At 50.4% G+C, this 20,833-nt stretch overlaps 1 protein-coding gene across 1 annotated transcript in view; it reads left to right on the forward strand.

The window, feature by feature from the left end:
* The window catches only part of Jade2 (jade family PHD finger 2), a 54,326-nt gene that overhangs the window by 25,488 nt on the left and 8,005 nt on the right, over positions 1-20,833 (forward strand). Inside the window, exons 5-11 of the mRNA XM_029560826.1 lie at positions 1,613-1,770; positions 6,764-6,924; positions 7,585-7,796; positions 9,439-9,606; positions 12,166-12,282; positions 13,460-14,065; positions 20,324-20,389. Coding sequence (XP_029416686.1) covers positions 1,613-1,770; positions 6,764-6,924; positions 7,585-7,796; positions 9,439-9,606; positions 12,166-12,282; positions 13,460-14,065; positions 20,324-20,389 — 1,488 coding nt within the window. The remainder of the gene's footprint in view (positions 1-1,612; positions 1,771-6,763; positions 6,925-7,584; positions 7,797-9,438; positions 9,607-12,165; positions 12,283-13,459; positions 14,066-20,323; positions 20,390-20,833) is intronic.

The following is a 20,833-nucleotide window of genomic DNA, read 5'->3' on the forward strand; positions in this document are numbered from 1 at the left end:
ATGACACAGGTGCACTTACATACATGCAGGTGATAACTCATACACATAAAAATAAGTAAATCATAAAAATTAAAAATAGTAGTAATAATAAAACATTGTTTGGAGGTGGCGATTGGGATGGCCTGAAGTAACCCTAGAGTAGGTATGGCTTCATAACTCTTGGGATTTGGATAGGGTTTTTTGTTGTTGGGTTTTTGAGGTTTTTGGCCGTTTTTAAAAAAATATTTTATTATTTTTATTTTATAAGTGTATTGCTTGCATATATGTGAGTGCACCTGTGTTGTGCAATGCTGCAGAGGTCAGAAGAGGGCTTTGGATTCCCCTGGAACTAGAGTTAAGGACACTCTTAACCACTGAGCCATCTCTCCAGCCCCTTTTTTGGTCTTTTTGAGACAGGGTCTTCCTGTAGCCCCAACTGGTCCGGAACTCTCTATGTAGACCAGGCTGGCCTTGAACTCAGAGAGACCAGCCTGCCTCTGCCTCCTGAAGGCATGTGCCATTACGCCTGGCTTTTTTTGATCTGAATTTGGATAGGGTTGAGGAAGGAAGACAACTGTCTTCCTCTGTCCTCTGTCAAGGGTTCTAAGGGAAAGACCTGTAGTGTCCTTGACCTTGAGGGACTGTGAGATCCCAACTCAGTAGGCTGCTCCAAGCCCTAGCTTCTCCACTCTGTCAGGTCCAGGTTTTCTCTTCTTGGGGTCCCATGCTTTATACGACTTTAGATGTACTCTTGTGCCTGTGGATACCCTGTAGCCCACCAGGCCTGGAACTCACTATGTAAATAGGCCAGGCTAGCCTTAAACTCACAGATCGCCTGCCTCGGCCTCCCAAGTGCTGGGACTACAGGCATGCGCCACCACGCCCAGCAGGTTTTTTCTTTTTATGTTGTTGTTTTTGCTTTTGTCTTTGAAAATTTTTCCCCTTCTTTCTTAGAGTCAGTCACACCTGTCTCTCAAATCTCTGTCCTTTAATTAGTCAGAATAATGTGAATTCTATTTGTAAGATGTATGGAACATTTACTGTGTGCTGAGAGTATTTTGGTTCCTGTAACAATGAAAAAAATTACTGGGGCTGGAGAGATGTCTCAGCAGATAAGAGCACCAGCTGCTTTTGCAGAGGGACAGAGTTCCATTCCAAGTACCCACATGGCAGCTCACAATCATCTGTAACTCCAGTTCCAGGGGATCAGGCTCCCTCTTCTGGCTTCTGCAGGCATTGCATGACACAGATGCACTTAAATGCACGCAAAATACTTACACATAAAATTTTTTTTTAAATAAGTAAAATTGGGAGCTGGAGAGATGGTTTAGCAGTTAAGAGCACTGGCTTGCAGCAGACCCAGGTTCGATTCTTGGCACCCACATGGCAACTAACAACCATCTGTAATTCCAATTTCAGGGGAATCTGACACCCTCTTCTGACCTCTGTGGGCACTGCATGACATGGGTGCACTTACACACATGCAACTTACTGTTTTTAGCACTTAGTTTTGTCTTACTTGTGAGGGAACAGGCAGAAAGTCCACTTGGGTTGCATTTACTTGCCAGCTCCCTTGGCCTGTGGAGCAGACCACTCTGAAGCAAAGTGGAGACACTTCTTTTACCTCTTCTAGGTTTTCCGGACAGACTTGATCACAGCCATGAAGATACCAGATTCATACCAGCTCAGCCCGGATGACTACTATGTCCTGGCAGACCCATGGCGTCAAGAATGGGAGAAAGGTGTGCAGGTGCCTGCTGGAGCGGAGGCCATCCCAGAGCCTGTAGTGAGGTGAGCCAGGTGGCCAGATAGGACTGTTGAAGCAGGGCTTGAAGGGGAGGCTGCTTTCTGGTGTGGGTCCATCTGACCTGGGATTCCTTTCCAGCCTGTCTCTGTTTTGCGGTTAATTCTCTTGTCGGAAAAGAAAAAAAAAAAAAAAAAACAGAACAAAATGATAAAACATTGGTCCAGAAATACTGACAGGTAACTTTTGAGGCTTTGGGCTTAAGCTTAGTTCTGAAGACAGATCTCTGGTCCAAATTGCCTCTCACCTTCAATGAGATCTTGGGCCAGAAATGATCTCTCTCTTGGCCTTAGTTTCCTTGTTTCCAAAATGGGAGTAATAGCATTATTTTCCTTGTGTGGTTGGAGATGGTGTAGTAAACAATACCTTTTGCTTGGCATGGAGCCTGCACAGACAGAGCCTGCACATTGCAAACACTGCAGAACTGACTGGGGTTAGACACATTAAGCAGATCTGATCAGGGAAAACACCAGACTTTACACAATCTCTTGTGGTGGGAATAAGCCATGTTCGGAAGGATGTTCTTCTAAATGGCCCTTTTTTAAAAAAAATTTTTTTATTATTTTTATTTTACGTGTATGAGTGTATTGCCTGCATGTGTATAAGTGCACCCATGTTGTGCAATGTCCACAGAGGGTGTCAGATTCCCTGGAACTGGAGTTATAGATGGTTGTTAGCTGCCATGTGGGTGCTAAGAACCGAACCTGGGTCCTCTGCAAGAGCAGCCAGTGCTCTTAAGCACTGAGCCATCTTTCCAGCCCCGAAATGATCTTTTAAAGTTCTTAGAGAGATGACCTGGTGCCAAGCACCCAACTGATGCCAGCTCTGAGGACGCTGCCCTGCCAGGCCTGGGTCAGAGCAGAATCCACATGGGCTTCATAGCCTGCTGGTATTCTGGGCAGAGACTCTTGCTAGGATGTAGCCAGGTGCTGTGGGTCTTACCTCCAGCTCCAGAATTCAGTCAGGAGTTCTTTCTGCACCCTGAGGGCACTGGTACCTGGCCTCCCTGTCCCAGGAACTTGACTGAGTTGGGCAGCTGATGTTACTGGCAGCCTTTTCCCAGTGGTTCCCAGCCTTTTCCCAGCCTTGTGGTTCTTGCTTGAGCCCAAGTACACCAAGGTTGGGGCAAGTATCACAGCTGTCCCCTGCCTTCATGTTGATGCCAGGGCTTCCTGACAACCACATTAATGACTGGCCCATAGATACTGAGAGCCTAGATTGCAGGCAAGGAAGACTCAGCCCCATCCACGTGTGCTACGAAGACTGGATATGGGAGGGCCTTTCCTCGTCCAGTGACTCCTGAGGGCCAACTGCCACCAGCATTTGTCTGGGCCTGTCTGAGATTGGGAAACTCAGGCCGGTCTAGAAGTGGGAGCACATACTAGATGACTGGATGGATGGGTGGGTGGGTGGATGCTGGGGTGGGTGAGTGGATGAATGGGTGGGTAGGGTGGATGGGTGGATGGGTGGGTAAATGGGTGAATGCAGCCTTGCTCTCTGTATCCTGTTTTGGGGTCAGTAACCTGGGCCAAGCTCCTAGCCTGTTTCATACCCTCACCTTGTCAATCAGAAGAACCATGACTTGACTTCTCAGAGGTAGTCTGCTGTTCTGTTAAACGGATAACATTAAACTAGTACCCATCTGAGAGTTTCGGGGTCAGGATTAAATAAGAATTCTTGGGGCTGGAGAGATGGCTCAGCGGTTAAGATCACTGACTGCTCTTGTAGAGGACCTGGGTTCAATTCCCAACACCCACATGGTGGCTGCGAACCATCCTTAACTCCAGTTCCAGGGGAATCTAAAGCCCTCTTTTGACCTCCGCAGCATTGCATGACATGGATGCACTCACATACATGCAGGCAACACACTCATACACAAAATAAAAAGAATAAAATATTTTTTTAAAAAAAGAAGAACTCTCAGGCCAAGTTGTCACTACATGTGCCAAGGCCCAGGGTGATATAGAGAGACAGCCTAGCTACTGAACAGTAAGGGGAGGCCTGATTGGAGTTGTCCAGCAGTCTATCCTCTCTATTTAATGTCAGTACCAGATGGTTCTGGAAACATCTACGGGCATGGGTAATTAGTTGCATATGCTTCCTCACCAGTAGCTAGACCTCAGTCAGCACATCAACTGCTTTATCTATCAACATGGAGAGAAGCCACATTGTCCTGGCTTCCTGAGATATATTTCCAGCATCCTTTTTTTGAGACAGGGTCTCATGTATCCCAGACTCGTCTCAAACTCACAAGTGTAGCCAAGATGACCCTAAGGTATTTACCACCACACCTAGTTTATCTGGTTTGGGGAATTGAACTCGGGGCTAAGCAAGCACTGAGCTACATACCCAGCATTCTTAGAGGTAAGCTGCACAGATGTGCTCTAGGCATTCAGAGCCTGTCTAAGGTGTAGAGAGGATAGACTGAGCTGGGAAAAGGTGTCCTCCTTAGGTGGCTCATCATGCCTTCCCCATTTCCTCAGCCTAGCCCTGCCACCTCCCTGGGTGTCTTTCCACTGCACAGCTTCCTCTGGAAGCCACCTTGGTAGCCACCATGGGCAGAAGGATTGGAGGAGTTCATGCCTGCCACACTGAGCTTCTCACCTTCATATAGTGGCCGTACTTTGCCTCTGCCTAGGGTACATAGTACTGTCCCCATTTTATAGATGAGGAAGTCAGGAAATTCTGGGGAATTTCCTGTGGGGCCGCTGGGGCCTAGAGTGCCGCTAGGCCAGGAAATGATAGGCCACAGGAACAAACCCTGGGCTGTCCCTGTGAGGCCCAGAGTCAGAGCATAGGCATGCTGTGACTACTCTCCCCCAGATACTGCCCCAGCCCCACTCCTCAGTGACCTTCTGGCAGGCCTGCCCACTTCATAATCTATCACTGAAGGCTTTTGCTGTTGCCTGAGACTTGGTCCAGGTCAAACCAACCTCTGGTGTCTGTGTGCTCTTCTGGGGTAGAGGGTCCACCCTCCCTTGTATATCTTGAAATATTGTCACCAGCTGTGACTGTGTCATATCTGAGGGCGAGGTCTTAGCTGAGAGGCAGGTTAGTCCACACCTAGTAGGAGAGCTTCCTCCAGAAACAGGACCCAGGATGGGGCACACAGACAAAGATAGTAACCCCAGGAAATGCCCTTTTTGATGTGCCTCCCTCAGCCCTGTCTCCCCAGAGGGAAGATACCCATCTTGGCTCCAGAGGGCTAGCCAGGGGCACTGATGAAGCAAGCAGATGTGAAAAGTGGTAGCCAATCAGTGACTGTTCCGTCAGGGTGGCCAGAAGCTTGGCAATGTGTTTGCTTAAGATCTACACAAAGCCAGATTGTGACAAAATTACAGGCTGTGCTTTTAGACGAGGTATTCATTTGAGGTGGCAGTTTCTTGGGAAAGGCAGACTTTGGTGGACTGAAGGTGTTGTGTTGACTTGTGTTTGCAGTCATCTCTTTGGTGGAGGTGGTCACCTAATACCCTCCTGAGAACCTTTCATGGGATGGTAGTGCTGATCCATAACCTTGACCCTCTCCCTGTCTCCTTGTCCTTAGTACCTTCCAGCTTCCCTCTGGGCCTAAAGACCTTTCCCTCACCCTGCATGCACCCCTGCCTCCCTGTGCCCAGCATCCTTCCTGCCCCCTGCTGACACTGGGGCATTTCCTGAAGCCAGGGGTACTCCCTACAGCTCAACTCTGGCCCTGTGCCATCTCGGACCTTACCCTCCTCTGCCCAGCCTGCGCTGAGTCACAGCCCTTGGCAGCCCTGTGTCCGACCCCAGGAGGCCTCCCGGGCAAGTGAGGGGCCTCTCAAGCCTGGCAGTGCTGGCCAGATGGAAGCCAAGCTCCAGGCAGTAACCATGGCAACCAGTGGGGTGTGGGAAGGGCTGGCATCTTGAACTGGCTTCAGGATCCGAGGGTCAGCACACAGATGTGTGGAGAGGACCCCACCCTCCTAAGACTTTAAAATGCCCCCTTATTTCCCATTTTTCAGGGGGAAAATGATTGACATCTAGAGGTCTTAGACCATACACACACACACACACACACACACACACACACACTTACTTTTTCTTACATGGTGTTTATGTGGTGCCCAGCATTTTGCTAAAAGCAAAATCCTCACCAACTACCTCAGATGGTACTGTTATTATTAGTATACCATTTGGGGACCGGGGACGTGAGGAAACAGGCAGTCAGCGACCATTGGTCTGTGCCTGCAGCCGGCGTCATTCCAAATTGCACAGCAGAGCCATAACCCCGAGGGAGGGCTGAGCCGAGGTGTCATCTGAGACAGTAGGCAGTGGTTTGGGGAGTTGGGGAGGCAAGTAATAGCAATAAGAAACTTGCTGCCCTTGTGGCCCCCCCTGGGTGGGAGGGTCAAGGTGTGAGGCCAGCACTGTCCCCATGGGCAATAGACTTTGATTCAGGAAAGGACTAGCCAGGGCTGCCATGGGAGAGTCCTGTAGGGCTTCTGACCCCAGAACAAAGCAGCCTTGCTTCAGTGCAAGACCATGGCACTTCCAGCCAGTGGGTGCAGGAGGGGCCAGGGCTTATGAAGGCATGTGGTCAGATGTTGGTCCCAGCCTGGAGGGGCATGCCACAAGACCTGGATTCCAGCTGTCTCTATCTCATTCGTCGCCAAGTGGCTGGCACCTACTGTCAGCCCAAGCATGGCTGCTCCAGGTCAGGGGCTTTTGCCAAGGTCCAGTGTCTTTGGCAGGAGGATAGAGGATAGACCCTGGCTGGGCAGAGTACATGCAAATGTTGAGGGCCAAGACGACTGTTTATTCACACACCAGCTTTCCTCTGCCTCCCAGCCCTTTGGGTCTTCTGTCTTGGAGATGCGCAGTCATCAGAAGTCGAAGGAGGGGATATGAGGAAAGGGCATGGGTCTCACCTCATCTGGGCCGCTGGCTCCTCATCTTAACTGACTTGAGGGGGTCAGGCTGAGGCCCCTCTCTTTACCACACCCCTTCTTGGTTTCACAGGATCCTCCCACCACTGGAAGGCCCCCCTACACAGGTGTCCCCAGACAGCCCTACACTTGTTGAAGGCTCCCATCCTGACTGGCCAGGAGGAAGCCGCTATGACCTGGATGAGATTGACGCCTACTGGCTGGAACTCCTCAACTCGGAGCTCAAAGAGATGGGTAGGTGACCCTCTGTGCTGGGAATGTGGCTACAACATGAGGGAGTGTTTTCTTCCCAGCCCCTGGTGGCATCCACACCTCCAGAAAGGCACTGGCCGAGTCTGGGGAAAATCCATACAGCTTTACAGACTGGTGTGTGTTTCATTCTCTGCCTCTCGAAGTTTCTGCAGCTGTCAGGTGGAGGTGATAATAGCATATAATTCATGAGGCTCTTGGGAATGCTGGGGTAAATGTCAGTGTCATATAAAGTGAGGATACAAGTGGAGTGGGGGGTGGTCCACAGGTGTGGGCCTCCAAAGTATGTCCCTGGAAAACCCAACTTGATCATTTTCAGAGTGTCCCCCTATACCACAACCACAGTACAAGCAATGGATTCCCCATGGAAGCCACCCCTACCCCAGAGATGCCCTACATTGTCTATGCATGCACATGTGCAGGCCTTGGACAGTGGGAAGCCTTGATGATGGGCAGGGGCCTTTGGGATTAAATAGCTCAGCCCATTCAGTTCTCTTGGATGGAACTGGGGCCCAGGTCATACTGTGGATGGGTGGAGCCTTTACCATGATTGCTGCAGCCCCAGGACCACAGGTACTATAAGCTGCTGAACTCTTAACCATGTCTCCTATACTCCTAACCATGTCCCCTGCTGTCTCCCCACAGAGAGGCCAGAGCTGGACGAACTGACATTAGAGCGTGTTTTGGAGGAGCTAGAGACATTATGCCACCAGAATATGGCACGGGCCATCGAGACACAGGAGGGGCTGGGCATTGAGTATGATGAGGATGTTGTCTGTGATGTGTGCCGCTCCCCTGAGGGTGAAGATGGCAATGAGATGGTCTTCTGTGACAAATGCAATGTCTGTGTGCACCAGGTAGGTGGACCCTGTCAGCCCCTCCCCACAACACACAAACACAATGCTACATGAGTCTGTGCGCACCCCTCCAGAATACTTGTAACAGTTACTGCTACTATAACCAGGCCCTGCCTAGCCAGATCCCCATTAATGAATTAATTAATTAAAAAAAATTTTCTGTGTATGAGAGTATGGCCTGCATATATGTAAATGCACTCCTGTCATTCAGTGCCCACAGAGGCCAGAAAGGGGCATCAGATCTCCCTGGAATTGGAGTTATAGACAGTTGTTGGCCACCATATGGATGCTGCGAACTGAACCTGGGTCCTCTGCAAGAGCAGCCAGTGCTCTTAACCAAGGAATCATCTCTCTTAGCCCAGCTCCCCTTCCCTATTTTTGAAAGATTTATTTTTTCCTTCCTTCCTTCCCTTCCTTCCTTCCTTCCTTCCTTCCTTCCTTCCTTCCTTCCTTCCTTCCATTTGTATGTATGTGTGTACCTGCACATTCCTCATGTGTGGTGTGCGTGAGGCCTGTGGAGGACAGGCGGCATCAGAGCCCCTGGAGCTGGAATTGTAGAGAGTTGTAAGCTCCCCACATGGATGCTGGGAACTGAACTCGGTCCTTTTGAAGCAGAGCAAGCACTCTTAACCACTAAGCTATCTCTATAGCTCTCTTTCCTGATCATCATCTCTAGGTCTTTTGTGTCTCTAGGCCTTTTCCTAGAAGAGCGGGCTTAGACCCAGGGGACCTCCTCTAACTCCCAACTTTGAGGCACATGTGTCTGCAGCAGCTGGACTAGACCTGGGGAGCTGAAAAGCTGCTCAGCAGCTCTCTTGGGTCCATGTGTCTCTCCTATACCCTCAGCATGCGGGGGGAGGGGGGCACCGTTTTCATGGAATTCTATAAAAGATGAAAGCTTAGACCTTGGTCCTAGAAGATTTAGAATCAAAATTTTAAAAAGGTTTATTGTGAACTGGCATGGTGGTAGTCACCTTTAATCCCAGCACTTGGGCAGGCGGATCTCTGAGTTCAAGACCAGCCTGGTCTACGTAGTGAGTTCCAGGCCATTCAGGGCTACACTGTGACATTCTTTTTTTCTTTTTTTCCTTTTTGAAACAGGGTCTCCCTGTAGCCCCAGCTGTCCTGGAATTCACTATGTAGACCAGGCTGACCTTGAACTTGACCTTGGGACTAAAGGCATGTGCTACCACGCCATTCTTTTTTAGTTATCTGTATATGTACATATGAGTGCCATTGTCCTCAGAGGACAGCGGCTTCAGAGAGCCCTTAGTCCTGGAGTTACAACCACCTGATGTGAGTGCTAGGAACTGAACCCAGTTCTCTGCAAGGGTAGTATGTTCTCTTAACCACTGAGCTATCTCTCCAGCCCCAAGAGCCAATTTTGTATTCAGTTTAAGAAGCAGTTTGAGCCTCTTCCTAAAGCTGGTACTGGTTAGGAGCCTCTTGCTAAAGCAAGTATCCCTGCAAAGAATAGCTCTAAGTCCCTTCTTAGAGGACTAGAAAATATGAACCCCCAGGAAGTCTCCCTGTAGCTCAGTGTATCTTGAGGACAGAGCTGGCATCATTGGCACCTGTCTGCTGACCAGACACATCCATTTGGCCAGTGCCCCTGACCTATGACCACCTACTCTATTGTCAGGCATGCTACGGAATCCTCAAGGTGCCTACAGGCAGCTGGCTGTGCCGGACATGTGCCCTGGGAGTCCAGCCCAAGTGCCTGCTCTGCCCCAAGCGAGGAGGAGCCTTGAAGCCTACCAGAAGTGGGACCAAGTGGGTGCATGTCAGCTGTGCCCTGTGGATTCCTGAGGTGGGTAGGCATGGGAGGTGACAGATCCCGGGAATGGAAGACTGGGTCTGTGGAGAGCTCAATGCCTCTGCCTTGGCAGAATTCAGGTGGCAGAGAACTGGGAAAGAAGAGCCTGTTGGGCCCTCATGAAAATGTAGGGTAATGGGCCTAAAAATAGGGGAACCTGCCCATGGGGAATCTTGCCTATGGACTTGGGCATCGTTCAGGTACAGTTTCTATGGGGAAATGGGGTACCAGGCCATTGGGGAATTCAGGAAGAAGGGTTTGAGCTTCAAACATTAGTCAAGCAGCCTGATGTGGGAGCCACAGATTATGGAATCCATTGAAACAGGGCTATGGCTAAAACCAGAATCAATCAACCTGTGTATTTAAGGCACAAATGACGGACTGGAGAGATGGCTCAGCAGTCAAAAGCACTGGCTACTCTTGCAGAGGACCTGGGTTTGAGTCCCAGCACCCACATGATGGCTAACAACTGTCCATAACTCCAGTTCCAGGGAATCTGAAACCCACTTTTGACATCTGCAGGCATTGAACAACGCGAGTGCACTTACATACATGCAGACAATATACTCATACACATACAATAAAAATAATAAATAAAATATTTTTAAAAACACAAATAAAGCCAGGCCTGTGGCACATACCTATAATCCCAGCACATGGGAGGAAGAGGCAGGAGGATTAGGAATTCAGGGTCATCAGCTACAGAGTAAGTTTTGATGCTGCCTAGGCTATATGAGACCCTGTCACAAAACCAACAGATAAACAAAGACACAAATGATCCTGCTAACCTGGAAGGGAACAGGCTGTGTGTTGGATAGTGGGCTTGCTCCTATGGTTGTGGTTGGGGTATAGAGGTAGACTTGTGGGGCCAGGTGGGAGTACCAATAGGCTGGGTCCACAGTGGCCATCTATGTTTTAAAATACTTTGTTATTTTTATCTTAAGTGTACGAGTGTATTGTTTGCATGTGTGTAAGTGCACCAATGTCATACAATGCCCTTGGAGGTCAGAAGAGGGGGTCAGATCCCCCGGATCTGGAGTTACAGACAGTTAGCCGCCATGTGGGTGCTGGGAATCAAACCTAGGTCTTCTGCAAGAGCAGCCAGTGCTCTTGACCACTGAGCCATCTCTCCAGCCCCCTAGTTTTTCTTTTTTTAATGTAAGATGCAAAAATTCACCAGAGTTTCAGTTCCAGCTCTGCTGTGTGTGCTATAGATCGAGGCACCTCTCCACTGCTATCTGGAAACAAGCTAGATGATACTGTAAGCTGTGGCCTTCCTTCCTGGTTCCACCCAGAGGTTCTTGAAGACTGGGACTGCCTCTTGGTGTCCCTTCTGCTGGGCACAGCAGAGACATACTGACCCAATAAGGACCCCCCTGTGGGGACCTGTAAGGTAGCTCAGCAGGTAAAGGCACCTACTTCCAAGCCTGACAACCTGAGTTCAGCCCCTGGGATCAACATGGGAAAAGGAGAAAACAGATGCTGCAGATTGTCCACTAACCTCCCCGCTTGTGTTGTGGGGCACGTGTATGTGTGCACACACACACATACATAAATAAACATAATCAAATCTTTTCAAGAAAGAAAAAAAGACCCCACCATTGGAGCCCTTTGGAGAGGGGTCCTTTTGTCCTCCGACTTGGGCACTAGTGGGCAGACAAAGGTGCCCTGCTTCCCAGGGCTGGTGCTCATAGTCTCAAGGACAATGGCAGGTCTGTCTCCATAAGTAAGGCTAAGCAAAGGTACATCCTCATTGGCCAGCAGAGCTCTGAAGAGCCGCAAAAGGAGACGTCACTCAGAAACAGAAAAAAAGATGAATCGCATCGAGTTCTGAAGATGGCCAGGTGTGGTAGCACATGCCTTTAATTACAGCACTTGGGAAGCAGAGACGGGTAGCTCTCTTGGAGTTCAAGGCCAGCCTGGCTTACATAGGAAGTTCCAGGCCAGCAAGGGGTACATAGTGAGACCCTGTCTCAAAAAAATAAAAATAAAAAATTTGAAGCTACTATTAACACAGAGAAGCACTTTTGCTCCAAGGCTTACGGTCCCAGGCCAACACATCCCTTAGCCAGCTACATGTTCTCATTCTCTCTCTCTCTCTCTCTCTCTCTCTCTCTCTCTCTCTAGACCCTGTCTCAGAAAGCTGTAAAGGAAGGACCCACACCTGAGCTTGTCCTCTGACTGCTATCCGTGTGCCATGACAAGCCCATGCTCACACACAGAAACATGTGTGCACACACAGAAACGTGTGCACACACACATAAAGACACATGTATCATACACAGATATGACCCCACACCACACACACACACACACACCACACACACACACACACACACACACACACACATATCCTGGGCCTAGTGTCCATTTAGTACACACTTGGCTTGGGCCAGGGTAGAAGGAGTCAGACCTTAAATTAAGCTCTGCCTGTTTGATTGGAGTCAGGAAGGACATGGGATGTGTGGGCTCCAGCTCTGTCTGCTCACTGCCTGGTTTTCAGCAGACAGCCTCCCACTTGGGGACTGATGCAGCTTCCTGTGTTCTGCCCAGGTCAGCATTGGCTGCCCAGAGAAGATGGAGCCTATCACCAAGATCTCACATATTCCAGCCAGCCGTTGGGCCCTGTCCTGCAGCCTCTGTAAGGAGTGCACGGGCACCTGCATCCAGGTACGTGGCCTGCTTCCTGCTGCCCAGAGAGGCATGCCGAGGGCACCTCAATCACTGGTGATTACTTCTACCTGCACCCACCCACCCACTGCTGCAGCGTGCATCACCACCAATGGGCTGGGGAGGCTTGGGCTGAGGCGGTGTTTGGAAGGTATATTCTTTTATCCTTGAGTCTCCAGGGCACAGGGACAGGCCCTCCCTCCACAGAGTGCTAAGAACTTGGCTTTCCCAAGAGCAAGCATGTTTGAACTTGACAATACATTGGTCTCTTACTGACCCTGTGACATGTGGGAGGAATGGAGCTCATTCCTCTCCAGCTCAGCTAATGGTCCTTCCTGAGTCAGGACAGGAGAACACTAGTCTGCCTGTGATGGTGCCTCCCATTTTATCGATCATTAGGATCACCCCTGAGGGTTGAGAAACACACGCAAGCTTGCTTCATAGTTCTGGTGCACGTGTAGAGGAGAACTAAGAATTTGCTTTTCTAACAAAGTCCCAGGGTGGTGCTGATGCTTCATGGGCTATAGTTTGGGGGTGGAGGACAGACATCCTTTCATTGTATTGACATCTCTCTCATTGTGCCAAGAACAGTTGTCCCTGCAAATTGTGCCTTTGCCAAGTCCCATTTATCATCTCAACCCATGTATCAGGGTTGAGAAAAGCCTGTGGATGCTCCTGCAGTGGTACCCTGTTGTTGAACTAGTTCCAGCTCTCCAGTCCCCATCCGTGGACAAGAGGAATGGATCTGCCTCCAGCTGCTTGGCTAAGAGTAGGCAGGGTCCTATCTGCCCCTCCTCCCTGTGGGCGAAGAGGGAACAAAGACCCCTGCTTTGTTTCTGTGACCCATCATCAGCCCTTTTTCTGTGTGCCTTCTAATCCCAAAGTCATTTTGCCCACAGGATAATATCGCTCGTCAACCCAGGAGAGTTGCATAGTCACCTGATTGTTGGCTCCTTTGGGGTGTCTGAGACTCATTCCCGTTCCTTTCCAGGTCCCCTTGGGACTCTTTGGTCCCTCCTGCCTTACCTCCCTCCACACTGTGGGATGTTGACACCTATGCTCTTTTGTGTAAGGTCTCCTCAGCATTATGCCTGCTTAGTGGTTCTCTGAGGGAACCCCTGCATCCTCCTTCCTGGGGCTCCTTTAGTACCTGACACTGCTCTTCCACTCTCCCTAGTGTTCCATGCCTTCCTGCGTCACAGCATTCCACGTCACATGCGCCTTTGACCACAGCCTGGAAATGCGGACTATATTAGCAGACAATGATGAGGTCAAGTTCAAGTCATTCTGCCAGGAGCACAGCGATGGGGGCCCTAGGAGTGACCCAACTTCGGAGCCTGTGGAGCCCAGCCAGGCCGGTGAGGACCTGGAAAAGGTGACCCTACGCAAGCAGCGGCTGCAGCAACTAGAAGAAGATTTCTACGAGCTGGTGGAACCAGCCGAGGTGGCCGAGAGACTGGACCTGGCCGAGGCACTGGTGGACTTCATCTACCAATACTGGAAGCTGAAGAGGAAAGCCAATGCTAACCAGCCGCTGCTGACGCCCAAGACCGACGAGGTGGACAACCTGGCCCAGCAGGAACAGGATGTTCTCTACCGCCGCCTGAAGCTCTTCACCCACCTGCGGCAGGATCTGGAGAGGGTGAGTAGTGCAAGTGGGCCGTCCACAGAGGCCACACGCCTCTCTCTGTGCCCCCTGCCCTGGGGCAGCCAGGACTCAGGAAGAATGGATCCTAACATCTCATTGCCTGTGGTCCCACTTCTGACCTCTGTGGATGATGCCTGATTCTAATAAAGGAGATTCTGTTCACAATCTGATTCAGGGAAGTAGCCAGTGTTTCCCAAGATGCCACTGTTCTGGGGTATGAAGAACAGGAATTGTCTAGTTGCCGGGCAGAATCGTGCCAGACAGAATTAGGTAGATAGGGGTGAATGTGGCTCCCATGGGATGCCTGGCAGAGACGGGGATGAGGGGTCGGGGGTGAGTGACACACAACTTCAGACATTCCACCACAGAGGTGTTCCGGGGCTGGCCTGGGTGGGTAGGCTGCAGACACTTCTGGGAGGCAGGATGTGTATGGCTTGGTCCCTAGAACTAGTAGCGCTATGCCTGGGTCTGAGCCCAAAGGCCTGCTCTGACTTTTCCTTTCTTGAAATTAAGTGGTATGGCTCCAACAAATCGTAGAATCGTGTCACAGTGTCCTCCGTGGACCCAGGCAGCTTGTCACCTCTCCAGTCCCCTGTTAGGAGATAGTTCTGAGTGGAAACCTCTGGGGGACTTTGTTGTTGGCTCTTTTTCTCATCTGTACCTCAATGAGCCAGTCTGTAAAATGGGTGGGGCCTCCCAGCTGATGGTGTGCTGTGGAGGGAGCAGTGACGGTTTCCAGCTTCCCTATTCTCCTTGCTCCACTCATCTGCCCTGGGGCCCAGGCAAGAGGGAAAAATGACCCTGGTGGCCTGAGAGACAACTTGCTGCCTGATAGCCACTAGCCTGTCACCAGGTCAGAAGGAAGGGAGGTGTGAAAATCACATGTCCCTGGTTCCGGCCAAGACAGGACAGATGACTGCACTGTAGCCACAGCTTCCTGGGCAGTCCAGCCTCCCTTCATAAGGGGCAGAGGTGTTAAGGACAAACTCCCAGAGACCGCAACTGCTTCCCGAGTTGCCCTGAGGCCACTCCCAAGTCCCCACCCCAGTTCTCCAATGCAAATTGCTGTTCCTCCTGTTGTTTCTCAGATGACACATCACTGTAACCTTGTGGTCCAGGCTGGTCAGCCCTCTATCTGGCCCGCAGTTGACTGACTTCCTGTGAAGGGAAAAGTGAGGAGGACCTCCCCTGCCCCAAGAAGCAGGTGTAATCTGATTGGGCTCAGAGGGATGAAATGGATAGGAAGTCTTAGAGGAACTTGTTTCCTAGGGTTAGAGCTTGATTTTGGACTTGAACTAGGATCAGGAAAGGTAATATATTGGCTGTTTATTTAGTCTGTAAATTTCCTGAGCAAATGTGTCCCCTGTCCTCCAGTCCTAGTGTCAGCTGGTACAGGGGCTACCATCTAAGGCTGGCCAGGGCTGACTGGGTAGGCTCCAAGGACTCAGGGCAAGCCACAGACCCCCTCCAAGGGCAGGTGACATCTATCTGAGCATCCAGAAAGATGTGTCAGGGCTGACTTAGAACTCTTAGGAAGCTTCTCAGGGCTCAGGGGACCTTTCTAAACTCTACTTCCCAACAGCCTCAGGGCCGGGCTGGAGGGCTGAAGAGGAAGAACATAGAGATAGCAGCGAGCCAAGTCTACTATCCCTTTGGTGGCCCAGCTTCAGGCCCTCTCAGAGGCGCACATTGGAGACTTAGGGGCAAAGCCCCATCATAGCAATGGCCTGGCCAGCAGGCCCAATCTCTAACCATGGCTTAGGGCCAGGAGCTGAGAATATCCAGCCTGTAACTGGGCACCAGACCAGCTTGGGCCTGCATCCATAGGGAAGGTACGGGATCAGGCTGGACTGGAGGCCTTGGGTGGTCTAGCCGTGTACTGACTGATAAGAGCCCTAACCCCCAGCTTAATGCCTGTTTCAGTTTCTTTGTGAAATGAAGTAAGGATCCAGCTGACCTTGGGGGGCCACAAAAAGGACAGTGGTCTCCATTGTTATTTGTTTTGAGACAAGGTCTCACCCTGTAGCTCAGGCTGTCCTTGAACTCACTCTGTAAACCAGGCCTACCTCAAACTCATGGCAATTCTCCTGTCTAACTCTCTAAGTACTGGGATTACAGCCATGAGCCCCTATACCTAGTCTACTGTATATTGTGACTGTTGTCACTGCTGGCCACAAGCAGTTCAACTCTTTTTTTAAAAACTTTTTATGGCAGCCGGGCATGGTGGTGCATGCCTTTAGCCTTTAATCCCAGCACTCGGGAGATAGACGCAGACAGATCTCTGTGAGTTCAAGGCCAGCCTGGTCTACATAGTGAGTTCCAGGACAGCTGGGGCTACAGGGAGACCCTGTCTCAAAAAGACCAAAAAAAAAAACCAAAAAAGCTTTTTATGGCATTTTTATGTATTTCATACAGAACATCTTAATCATCTTTATGCGTCTTTCCCCATTGGCCCTCTCCCATAGCCCACAGTTCAACTCTTAGAAGAGAGGCCAAGCCTTGTGTCCCAAGGGTGGGTTCCATAGAGCTGCAAGGGAGGCTTGGTGCGCCAACCTGGGTATCTTTCCTGATGAGTCAGGCAGGGGCTTCACTGAAAGAGGCAGGATCGGGACTGCCAGAGACATGAAATCCAATTTTACAGCCAACCCAGAAGATGTTCTTTCCTACAAATTCCAGCGGCAGGCCTGGGCCTTGGCAAGCAGCTCGGGCAGGCGTGGCCACTGCAGCTTCCAGAGTTATTCACGGCTGACAGAAAAATTGCAGGAGTGAATATCAGCCCTACAAACTGCTAGCTCATGTCCCCTAGCAACCACACTGGTCGTCGGGCCCTGCAGGGACATGGCTGTGGTTCTTGCTACTGGAATGTATTCCAGACGCTGACTGGACCTGATCTGGGGCCAAGAGGGTGGCAGAAGCTCTCAGTCACACATGTGTCCAGGCATGAGTATGTGAGTCCTTGCCCCTGCTGCTCCCAAGGAGGGAAAGGGTCAGTGGGAAGCAGGCCCTGCCTTCTTCCAACATTTGCCACTTGCTTCCTTGTCCTCTGTCCCTAGATTGGGGTCCCCCTGTTTCCCCTCCACCACCACTGAAGCTTAGACCTGGGCATGTAATGCAATCCTAAGTAGCTGGGAGGCAGAAGCAGGAAGCAGGAGGATCAGGAGTTCAAGTCATACTCAGCCACACATGGAGCCGGGGTTACATCTACATAAGACTAACACTATAAATCAGTCACAACCTTACCCATGACTGCTAGACAGGAAACAGGTCCAAGGGAAGGTGAATGAAAAGCCTTTCCATCCCAGGGAATGTCCACCAAGACCCCAGGCCCCAAGTGAGCTGGATGGGTTGTTGGCTGCATGATTAAAAAGGAAGTTTTATGGCTAGAGGGATAGCTCAGTGGTTAGGAGCACTGGTTGTTCTTGCAGTTCCAGGGGTATCTGGTGCCCTCTGCTGGCCCCTATGGGCACTGCATGCACATGGTGCACATACAGACATGCAGCTACATATAAAAAGTCTTTCTAAAATTACTGATTTTATATATATATATATATATATATATATATATATATATAATGTGTATAAATATTCTCTCTGCATGTATGTAAGTGTACCCGTGCATGAAGTGCCTGTGCAGGGCAGAAGAAGGCATTTGGATCCCCTGGAGCTAGAGTTACAGATGGTTATTACCTACCATGTGGGTGCTAGGAACTGAACCCAGGTCCTCTGCAAGAGCAGCCAGTGCTCTTACTGAATAGCTATTGCTCCAGTCACTTATTTATTTTCAAGACAGAGTTTCACTGCATGGCCTTGTCTAGCCTGGGACTTGATATATAGACCAGGCTGGCCTCCAGCTCACAGGGACCCACCCACCTGTCTCTGCCTACTAAGTGCTGGGTTTAAAGGTGTGCCCAGCTCCTCCAAGATATTTAAGTGGCCACACTTATTCATAGAGGGACTGGTAAGATGGCTCAGCAGGTTAAAGCATTTGCTGCCAAGCCTGATGACCTGAATTCCATCCTCAGGACCCATGTGGCAGAAGGAGAGAACCAACTCCTGCACGTTCGTACATGCAGAAAACATACACATTCACACATTAATTTGTTTTTGTCTTTTGAGACAGGGTCTCCCTGTAGCCCCAGCTGGCTTAGAACTCACAGAGATCCACCTGCCCCTGCCTCCTGAGTGCTGGAATTAAAGGTGTGTACCACCACACCTGGCCAATTTTTTTTTTAAGGAAGCTGTTTGATGTTCTGGGACTGGCCTTACACGATACCACCTAGAGAGCTTGGAACTACAAGATTTTCCCTCCTGGAGTCCAGATGCCCAAAGTCAGTGCTGATAGGGTTGGTTCCTTGTGGAGATGCTGAGGGAGATCTGTTCTGTGCCTCTTTGCAAGCTTTTGGGCGATGCCAAAAATCCTTGACCGCACTTGGCTTGTGGACACATCACTGTGGTCTCTGCTTCTGCTGTCCTTCTGTCTTCATGTTGCCTTTTATAAGGACACCAGTCACACTGGATCAAGGGCTCACCCCAATCCAGGATGACCTCATCTTAGCTAATTATATCCACTCAGTCCCATTCTGAGGTTCCCAGCAGGAAATCTTGGGGGAATACCATTCAACCCTTATAGAGGCCCTAGAAGGTATTGGCCTCCCAGAGGGTCTGATTTGCATTTCAAGAGCATTGCTGAAGGATGGAATCTTAATGGCTTATTGTCCTTGTGAGAGTTTTGGGGTCTTGGGCATGGGCTTGTGGACCAGGCTGTAGAGGGTGCCAGTGTCACAGTCATAAGGAATGACTGATACAGATGAACTGATGGGTCAGTTGTGGGTACAGACCAAGAGAAAAGATCATGGAGGTGACTCCAGGCTTCAGCTATAATCCCTCCACAACTCCCCTCCGCCAGCCACAAGGCCTGATAGGCCTCCTGCTGGGCTTAGCTATCTAAGAAGCCTTGCAAACCTTCCAATGTTGGTGCCACTGTCCCTGTTTCTGGAGGCTCCATCCTGAACTGAAAGTCATGCCAGACCAAGAGAAGAGGCCTGGCCTCAGACCCAGGAGTGTGAGAGAGGAACAGCCAGTGAGGGAGCTGGAGGGTAGGCAGTGCATCAAGACCACCTGAAGAATGTGGACTAGTGCATCAAGACCACCTGAAGAATGTGGACTAATAAGCAGGATGACTTCAAGGGCTGCTCTTAGGTGCTCTTAATCAGCTGGCCTAAGGGTACTATCCTTTATAAAGTAAGGGGCTCTCTTGTAGCTGTGAGAGTATTGGCCAGAGAAGCAGGGGCCTGTTCCAGGTCACTGGACAGCAGGTAGACTTGGGACCGTAGATGCCTTGGGACAAATGTTGGGTTTTACCATGGTGATTATGTCTACAGAGTTGCTTTGCTGGGAAAGGCAGGCCTTGAACAGGAGGCAAAGAGGAGTTGAACTTCATGACCTGGAGAGACTGCCGCCGCCCAAGCCTCAAAGCACTATGGACTCAGGAGAGCAGCCATGTTGGAAGAGCCTTGGGAGGTTCTGAGGTGGGCTTGGCATGGAAGTTAAAACCTAGGGATGTGAGGCTGGAGAGATGTCTCAGCAGTTAAGAGCACTGATTGCTCTTGCAGAGGACCTGTGTTCGATTCCCAGCCCCCACATGGCAGCTAACAACTGTCCATAACTCCAGTTCCAGGGGATCTGACACTCTTCTGACCTCCTGACACTCTCTTCTGACCTCCACAAGCACAACATAGGTACACTTACACACATACAGGCAATATACTCATAGACATAAAATGAAAATTAGTAAAATATTAAAAAAAAAAAAAAAAGGTCTAGGGATATGGCTCAGTGGGTAGGCTGCTTGCCTAGCATAATGAAACCCTGAGTTCCACGCAGTGCTGTGTAAACTGGGTGTGGTGCTGCATGCCAGTAATCACTGGAAGTAAAAGCAGAAGAATCAGAATTTCAAGGTCATCTTCAGCTACCTGGGCTTGAAACTCTTTCAAAAGGGCCATGGTGGTACCGGAGACAGAGGTAGGCAGATCTCTGTGAGTTCAAGGCCAAAAAGGGCCAGTGAGATAGCTCTATAGGTGAAGGTGCTTGCTGTCCAGCCAGACAACCTGAGTTCGATCCCCAGGACCCATCTGGAAGGAAAGAACCAATTCCTGTAAGTTGTCCTCTGACCTCCACGTGTGTACAGAAAAAAGAGCAGGGAGGGAAAGGGGAGTGCCAGACTGAGCCGACGGATGCTCCTGCCTGTCTAGAAATGAATTCTCAGGCGTCTGGGGCAGCGGTGGCCTGTGTTCAAAGCATTGCTTTCTCCAGCAACAGGATCCTCAAGGTGGCCAGTGTGAGGTGAGTGCTCATAAGTGAGGTGGATTTGAACTGTCTCTTCTATCTCCTCAGGTTAGGAATCTCACCATTGCAGTTATTAGGTCCAAACGGGGACCTGCCAAGGCCCTGACTGTGTTGGTAGGCAAGGAGCCAGTTTGGACTGTGGCTTTCAAGCCTGCCCTCAGAGGCACCACTGCTTCCCTGCCTGGGCCAGCCAGTTCAAGAGCTGCTTAGTTTGCATGGGAACCACCATTGCAGTTATTAGGTCCAAATGGGGACCTGCCAAGGCCCTGACTGTGTTGGTAGGCAAGGAGCCAGAGTTTGGACTGTGGCTTTCAAGCCTGCCCTCAGAGGCACCAATGCTTCCCTGCCTGGGCCAGCCAGTTCAAGAGCTGCTTAGTTTGCATGGGAACAGGTGTGAGCCCTCGTTCTTGTTGGCTCTGTGCTGTGTCTAAGACAAGACAGGCAGGTACTGGTGAGCTTCCTTGAGCCCTGGTGTGCCTGGGGATCAGTCTCAGGAAGGTAGCTGCTCAGAGATCAGCCAAAGCCTGTGTTTCTCCTCTCTGGTCCCATGTGGAAGGA

This window comes from Nannospalax galili, unplaced genomic scaffold (genome assembly GCF_000622305.1).
Source record: "Nannospalax galili isolate Female #2095 unplaced genomic scaffold, S.galili_v1.0 scaffold970, whole genome shotgun sequence".
Taxonomy (NCBI): Eukaryota; Metazoa; Chordata; class Mammalia; order Rodentia; family Spalacidae; genus Nannospalax; species Nannospalax galili.